This window comes from Melanotaenia boesemani, chromosome 7 (genome assembly GCF_017639745.1).
Source record: "Melanotaenia boesemani isolate fMelBoe1 chromosome 7, fMelBoe1.pri, whole genome shotgun sequence".
Lineage (NCBI taxonomy): Eukaryota > Metazoa > Chordata > Actinopteri > Atheriniformes > Melanotaeniidae > Melanotaenia > Melanotaenia boesemani.
Window position 1 is genome coordinate 28,840,424 of NC_055688.1, and position 8,207 is coordinate 28,848,630.

General features: G+C 38.1%; 1 protein-coding gene across 1 annotated transcript; it reads left to right on the forward strand.

Moving 5' to 3' along the window:
* The first annotated feature begins 557 nt into the window (after window positions 1-557).
* On the forward strand, window positions 558-3,729 carry si:dkey-27i16.2 (regulator of cell cycle RGCC-like). The gene is made up of 5 exons (XM_041990065.1): window positions 558-717; window positions 1,538-1,702; window positions 2,340-2,420; window positions 3,021-3,083; window positions 3,626-3,729. Exons 1-5 carry the CDS (start codon window positions 696-698, stop codon window positions 3,631-3,633), a joined length of 339 nt encoding a protein of 112 aa, XP_041845999.1. The 5' UTR covers window positions 558-695; the 3' UTR covers window positions 3,634-3,729.
* Window positions 3,730-8,207: the final 4,478 nt, after the last annotated feature.

Here is an 8,207-nt window from a genome sequence, read left to right on the forward strand (position 1 = left end):
GAAGAAGAGCAATCTAAAAGGATATTTTCTATAATTTTTTATATTTAAATTATTATATATATATAATGAACATTTAAGGACAACTCCAGATGGCCTATATCTTCTAGGACTTCTACATGTGCTTGAGGGCTTTTAGTTTCTCTGTAAACACGCAGGTATTCAGTCTTGCTCTTTAAGTGTTGGGGGGCCTCTATGGACAAAGCAGAGTACTGCACCACACCGCAGCATTTTATCCTGAAAAATATGTAGTTTATTTCACCATGTCAATCACAGTCAAGAACTGGCGAATACATCCACGTTTAATTTATAATTGATGCGATCTGAGTGTACAATGTGCCAGAGCATATTAAATTATCTTGCCTGACATTTAGTTAATCCACAAATGACAAAAAAACTGTTGAGTTCACAAAGTTTCACCTAACGGAAGAATGCGGAACATTTCCTTTACTTCAGTTGCGTAACGGGTTATTCCCGTCTCTGTCACTTGCGTTCATTTTCCCCGACTTTCCACCCACGTTTTTCCGTTTAGTAGACTGCTGAGGTTTTTCTGCGACTTGATTGGCTCGTCAGGTCCTCGGGCTGAGAGGCTGCAGAGGGCTCTTGAATAAAACCTCAGTGTTTCCTGTCAACTACAAACCGCTTTGAACGCAGACGCGCAGCAGCAACTTGGTGACGTTTCATTTCATCCTTCCATCATGTCCTCAGACATTAAGGCGGGTGAGTGCGACGACTTGAATCATTAACTTTTAAATGATAGTAATATTGATTATTGGTAACAGCTTCACACGATTAACAAGTTTTATTTTCTTGCTTTCTTTGAAAAAAATGTTTATATGAATTTTCTTAACATCACATTGATTGGCTGTAAATCAAAGCTACAGAAAGAGAGTTAACGGTTTAAATCACTCAACTTGAATTTCACACGCGTTTGACCCATGTTCATCTGCTGAATATGCATAATTACTACAGATCTTTATTTGTTTTTTTAAAATAGTTTTTTACTAACTTTACATCATATCTCAAATGGGATTTCCATATCTAGCTTGGAGTAAGACCTCTGAAGTTATTTTCATTGCTTTTTCATTCTGTCTGGTTCACTCTTTTTATTTAAAACTTTCTCATATTCAAGTGAATCTCATAAAATGTTAAATAAGCTGATCTGTGCTGATGCTGAACCGAACTTATTTCATAATTTCATTTTATTTAAAAAGTTGTCTAAAATGCTTTTTTACAGCATCCTGCAGCACATTAAATTGATCTATGGTGTGATATATCTAATACAGTTGTTTTACCAGCTCTCTCTTTTATATGTCAGACTGTCTGATTTATTTTGGTTAGTCAGCCAATTATCTGATACAGCTATATTTCTTCTCATATTCAGACATTTTTCAGGTCTAAAAATGACCCAAAACTTCAGATAGGCTGTTTATTTTTTTGCAGTCCTTTTACTTTATCTGCTGATGAAATAGGTTGAGACAATCTGGAAATTTTCTCTCAGTGGAGTAGAGATTTCCAACTTCTGTCACATTTTCCACAGACGTGGAGCTGGAGCTGGGTGAGCTGCTGCAGGAGTTCCAGGATGTGGTGGAGGAGCTGAAGGCCCCTTCTCAAAGCAAACAGCATGCTTACCAGCACGTCCTGCTCGAGGCCAAGAGTCGCACAGGGCTGGGGGAAGACAGTGGAGTCGAGGATTCTGATTACAGTGAGTTATATATGTATGTATAATTTATGCATATACATAATATACAATTATGCCTGGTTATTTAGGGACATTGTTGTGTGCGTTTTCTTTTTTAAAAATTTGGTGCATCATTTGCTGATGAATAACATTGTACGTTGTCCTTGGGGCAACTTAGTTAAGCCCCTATATCAGGCCAAACAACTGCAGTGTGGTACTTGTAATTTGCATGAAATCAGCAATATAAGAGGACACATCCCTGTCCTCTTCTCTAAAAGTGACTGTTCTGCTCATAACAATAGCCATGTTCTGGAATGAGCTGCAATTATGGATAACCCATCTTTTCTAATTGTCTTTTATTCCCTGATATTATTGCACATTCGTTGGCAATTATGAGATAAAAGAGAATTTTTATTTCCTGCTCCCATGTGTTGTTATTATTGAAAGTACGCTGGCCCCCACAATGCTGCTTTCAAGTTTTGAAGCTGGCACATGGGAGTCACTTGCAAGCAGGCAGTTACCATCAATTTATACATGTCATTATCATCACGTGGAGCTCCTATTTTGTGCTATCGTTGTTGTCCCTGATCATTTACTTGATTTGCCTTTAAGTGTTTATTATCCTCCTTTCACCCCCACCTCCTCCCACCTTTCCCCACAGGCAGTGAAACTTCTATGGGAAACAGTTTGAATACCAGCGAGGAGGAGCTTCACACAGCAGGCGGAACGCTGGCACCGAAAGGTACTGCAGCCTCCTATCAGCCCACCTCCATCCAGATACCCCCTGTTCTTACAGTGATCACTATCACTTTTGAGTCTGATCACAATCACAACCACACACAAACCTCTACATTAGCCTCAGAGCTCTTTTGTTTTTACACAATAGAGCCCCTCCTGCTGCGACTCTGACGTCTCAGCACCCCTCTTTTAAAGTCTCCTGCAGGGGTTATTTGTGCTATTTTGCAGTGGGGAGTTGAATGTGAGTGTGTAGATTGAGTATTGTTATATTCTGGTGCATTTACATGACCAGAAGATCACATTTGCTCTGCATGATTTTTTGAACAGTAGTTGTGATATTTACGACAGAGATCCTGGTGGGGTCCATCAGGCTGTTAAGGTTTTAAAACACTTTGTTTTATTTTTTCTTCAAAAGAAGCTGAAATTGTTTCAGTCAGTTGAAAAGTAGTTTAGTTAATATTTAATTCTGGGACCTGGATGAGCTATGTCAAAGGAAATACCACTAAACTAAGCTACATCTGCCTAAAAAAAAAATGTTCCATTGCTGATTTTTTTTCTACAATTCCTCAGATTCTCTTTTTTTTCTTCTGTCCTTCTTCTGCAGCCAAGCTGGGAGACACAAGCGAACTTGAGAGTTTTATCGACATGTTGGACCGGGAACTTGCTGGTGTGTATTTCACTCAATCTTGTCTTTACTCTTTTTGTGCCTAAGCTGACAAGCCAGCAGGCTACAGTGTGTTATAGTGGCAGAGACACACAGAGAGAATATGGTTGTCTACACACTGGAAACAGAGAGCAGAGCAGAACTCACTTTGTTTCTTCCCTTTACTATCCCCCTCCTGTTTATCTCTGAGCACCTTTTATGTGTAAATGCCATGTCTGGGGACTCGGGCGGACTAAATGCCCTTTTGTGTTAATAGCATACTCGACTACATGAGCATCTTGATCCTCCTATCAGCACAGAAAGAATGGTGCTTTAGAGGCCTGTGAGCACATGCGTCTCCCTGTGCACGGGCAGGAGACATAAAGAACAAAACATACATCCTCTGCTATCAGTAGTCTAGACACAGTTGAATGTTGCAAATTAATCATTGCTCCCCCTGTATCTTTACAAGACTCTTCTATTATTCAATGCATTATTATGTGTGTTGAGATATGCCTGTATACTTTTTTTTACTTGGGTTTTTATCCCCCCCCTCCATTCTACAGAGATGTGAGCATGGAGAGAAAGTGAGCCACTGAGCAGAGATCTACGCCAGAGCAGATCTGATGGAGCAAATGCTCCCTTTGCCGCCTCAGGGGAAAAGGTTAACTTCAAAAATTAAAAGGGCATTTCATTTCGAAATGCAGGAACACCCAGCTGCCCCCCTTTGGCAATGACTTCTCTGCATCATCAGGTCGAAGATGTGTGACATATTCCTGAAAATACACAAAGCTTCCATCTGTCCGGGGATATAAGAAAACGCTGCAGAGACCACAGAGAACATGTTTCTGCCACATCTGAAATTGCCATAAGTGCTATTCTAGTAAAGGGCCTTAAATCTTTATTGCCATATAATTTAAAAGAGACTGAGCTTTGCAGTATTCAGAATTACAGATTGCACTTTGGTTTCTGATCAATATGAAAAATGAGGTCTTTATGTTGACAGTGTACAGTTATAGTTGATATCCTTCATATATATATCTATCTATATATATATATATATATAGATAGATATATATATATTAGTTGTATATGTAAATAAATAAAGGTAAATTTGACTTAATTTCTTTCTGTTTTATTGTTTCATTTTATGCAGTTTCATTGACTTTTTTTAGTCTCTATATTTTCACTACTGTATTTAGTGTGGAAGAAAGAGGAAATAAATTCTGTACTGTCTTTCCAGTACAGACAACACGCATTATTTAATGTGCCCACGCCTTCACAGTCCCGTGTTGCTTGTGTCACACCATACATCTCTACAGCCCCTCACCCATCCTTTTGTGTTTGCTTATTTACTCCGGAAGTCTGCTCTGAGTGTGCTTCGACTGTTATATCTGCCACCAACTCAGGAAAACCACACATTCAGCTTAGAGGACATGTGAGGACAGTTTGAAGAGGAAGTGGATGAGTTGTGCTGTGAGAAACAATTCTCATTTTGACTTTTGGATGAAATTCTGCACTTGAGTCTTTGGTTTAAAATATATTTAAGCTTTGAACTGAAGAGGAGGAGCTCATTTGCTTTGACTCACACAGTCAGGTTTATATTCCGCTGTCATTTCAAGTGTATTGTGGGTGTAGCAAGTGGCATCCATGTGCAGGTGTTTCCTGCAGCTGTCAAAGAAACCCGCATGGGTGCAGTGAAAACTGTGCTTGAAAGAGTTTTTTTTTCTTTTTTTTCTTTTTTTAAACTCTGACTTCAGATTTCACATCACGGGACACGGGACATCCAGCTGATGTAGGCCAAAATTATTTTTAGCTTGTTGAGAAATTGCTACATCTGTGTCTAGAATGAGGCTGAAAGAGGAACAAAGTCTATCTGTCATCAATTTGTAATATTTAGAGAGAAATATTTTGTAATTACCCAAACTTATTACAAGGTGATGAAAGACTTTTTGCCTGTTGGAAACACAGATGTCAGCAGCCAGCAGTGTATTGGATTGTCATTGTTCTCTCCTTAGAAAAATCCAGACAGCCACCTAATATGACCTCAAGCACTGATGAAAATAGACGGGGTAGACTGTGTTGGTGGGCTTATGTTTCCTTTTTTTTTTAAAAAAAAAAAAAGGAAGATGAGCACTTAAGATAATATCTGCTTACGTCTCATTTAAGGACATTTTGTTCCAAAAAGTTCAGCTCTGAAATCTGGCCAACTATTTAACCCTGTTGACCGGAACAAGAGCTGCCGGGTGTAGTTGTGAGCACAAATGAGCTTCACATCTGATGTTACTGTAAAGCTAAGAGGAATAATGAGAACAGAAAGATGCCGAAAGGGAAAATGAGAGTGTTCAAACAAAAGGGAAATACTCAGGGGGTTGTGTTGAATAACCTGCTTCTACTCTGTTGTCTGTTTCTCTTATAGAGAAAAGGATAGAATGACTGATTGAGGCCACAGCTGTTAAGGTAGTAACAAAACAAGCTGGCTTTGACATGATGGAACTTCCTCCATAAAAGAAGAGCACATCCTGTTTTCAGACTGAAGCAAAAATGCAGGAAACATGATGGTGTAGTGCAGGTGAAACTGGAATGCATTTCATTTCCTGCTGTGTTTCTGTAGTAAAGCATTGCAAAGGTAGTGTGCTACCCCTAATTTCTTTTGCTTTTTGTTTCCAAGGAGTCAAACCTAATCTTTTCAATAGTTCTCCAGGCTAATTTTCAGTCCAGTATTTGTACCTGACCAGAGGAACGTGTATATTTTTTGCCCCTCTAAGACACTTAAAACTGACCTATGAATCATTTAAGCATAAAAAAGTCACCTAACTCAAGGAATGAACCAGTGTTTTATCTACACACAGCACACAGCTTAGACGGGAATCTATTTAAAATCGTGTCTTTCAGTTCTTTGGCACTAGCAGCCTCTTATGTTCTAATTTCTTAGTTGCATATAGAAAAAGTACCAAAGCTAACAGTCTGAGAGACATGAAACAGTATTTCTACACTAGGAAAGTGATTTTTGTAGAACACGTGGGAAATATCAGTAAATAGTGAAGTTTGTTTTTATTATATTTAAGGAAACTGGAAAAGTCTTAAAAAAGAAAACCAAACAAAAAAACCCAGACACAATACCAAAGAGATGGATCTAGCCCTTCATTCGATCCGCATACTGTTTTCCATAATCTTATCAGAAATGGTTTCCATGGAAAGTTAGCTGTCAAGAAGCCATTCTTAAAGACGGGAAACATGAAGAAAAGTCTGGGGTATGCCAAATGACTCAAGAACTGGTCTGAAAATCAGTGGCAACAGATTTTATGGAATGATAAATCCTCCCAAGAGCCCAGACCTCAACATAATTGAAGAGGTGTGGGATCATCTTGATGGAGAATGTAACACAAGGCAGCCAACATAAACAAAATGAACTTTGAAATATCCTTCAAGAAGCCTGGAGAACTATTCTCAAAGACTACGTAAAGAAAGAACAAAAATAAAAAAATAAATAAATAAATAAAAAAAATAAAATCACTGCACCTATTTTCCATTTTTCCTGGTGATATATAAATAAATGAGAAGTGGTTCAAGATTTCTGCACAGTGCTGTGTGTGTTTCAGATATGCAGCTTTGTTCTTACAGCCACGATGCTTCTGCCACACTAATCCACATTGCCATTTCAATGTACATGGAAAGTAATGAGCAGCTAATTATGTTGCATGATTCTCATTAGATTGCTCTTTCATGGGATCAGATGTAATATATCAGCTTGTCTTATGGGAACACCTCTCCATTGTTTATCCGCTCATTACAATGAAACAGATATTTGAGTGGCAGCACACCAAAGTGAGAGGTCAGTGCTTCAGCCAGTCATTGTTTAGATAGCAGACAGGCTAAATAATGAATGTTGCGAGTCCATTAGCTGGTAAATTAAAATGAATTGATGTTATGAGGAGACAGTGAATGGTCCTGAGAGATGAAGACCTAATAAATATTGTAGCCTTTACAACGCCCACCTATAGACTTGCGTTTCTTGGTAATAAATGTCACACAGACTTAAAATCTCCACACACAGTGCTGCTTTGTTTTAAGCTAGTTAGTAGGATAATGAAGATGTAATTGAGTATAGCAAAAAGGAGACACTTGTTATTATCAGACAATGAGTAAATGAAGCAGAGATATGGCCTGTGCAGCGAGGCTATCATGGCCGAGATGAGAGCAGCATGCAGAGCACGTAGCCTTCTGTCATCTGCCTGATGAGAGACTGCAGCAACGCGTCTCCCCTGTGAGTTCCTCAAATGGTCCAGGCTAACAATTCTCTCCCAAGAAATTAGCTTGCTCAGCCGCCCAACACGCACATCCCACCAAGACTACCCAACACACACAAAATGAACAGTCAGATTCAGACTGGGTGTTACATAACTGAGCCCGGATCAAGGACTCAGATCACTGCTTTGTTTTTCTCACAGAGCTCATAGAAAGCAGAAAGAAGAGTTTAAACCATATAAGGAGCTGGATGAGTCTTAGATAATGCATTTCTATGCAAAGGTTTGTGAGGTAAATACTGTACAAATACTGAAAAATGGGGAGCATTTTTTTCATGACAAAAAAAACAAAAAAAAATTAACAAAGAAAAACAAACTATGATAGCAGTTGTGGCATCGGCTTTTTTTTTTTTAAACACAAACATTTTCTAGCCTCTTAAAATAGCTACCTCTAATTTAAAAATTAAGTAAGAATTTCTATGAGTCATGAATTTGAAATATTTAGAAACATCTTATTGCAAATGACTCTATTCTCATGGTGATAAGAACAAATGTACAATTTGCTTAAGGTTTCCCTTTTTTTCTCTCTCAAAACTGTATTTGTCCATGCAGTATGATGCAGTTTCTATACCTTGTAAAATGCTCACATACTTGGAACTTTTGTGGCCAAGATAATGCAAGATAGTCTCACAGATGTTACTGAAACTGTTGATCTAATAAATAAAATGTTAAAATATGCAAAATAAATGTAAATGTGACAGAAATATGAAGAAATAAAATGACTTTTACTAGATGGAACAGGTCTGTATTGTTATAATGCATCCTATCAAACACATCACTTTTTCCATTTTTGATTTAAATAAAGATAAAGATACATATAAAGATGACTATCCACAGTTAT

Excerpts from the sequence above, each read along its gene's own strand:
- si:dkey-27i16.2 (XM_041990065.1), top strand. The coding sequence starts at position 696 with ATGTCCTCAGACATTAAGGCGG. Across the intron at positions 718-1,537 it reads GTCCTCAGACATTAAGGCGG|ACGTGGAGCTGGAGCTGGGT; the intron begins GTGAGTGCGACG and ends CATTTTCCACAG. Across the intron at positions 2,421-3,020 it reads CGGAACGCTGGCACCGAAAG|CCAAGCTGGGAGACACAAGC; the intron begins GTACTGCAGCCT and ends CTTCTTCTGCAG.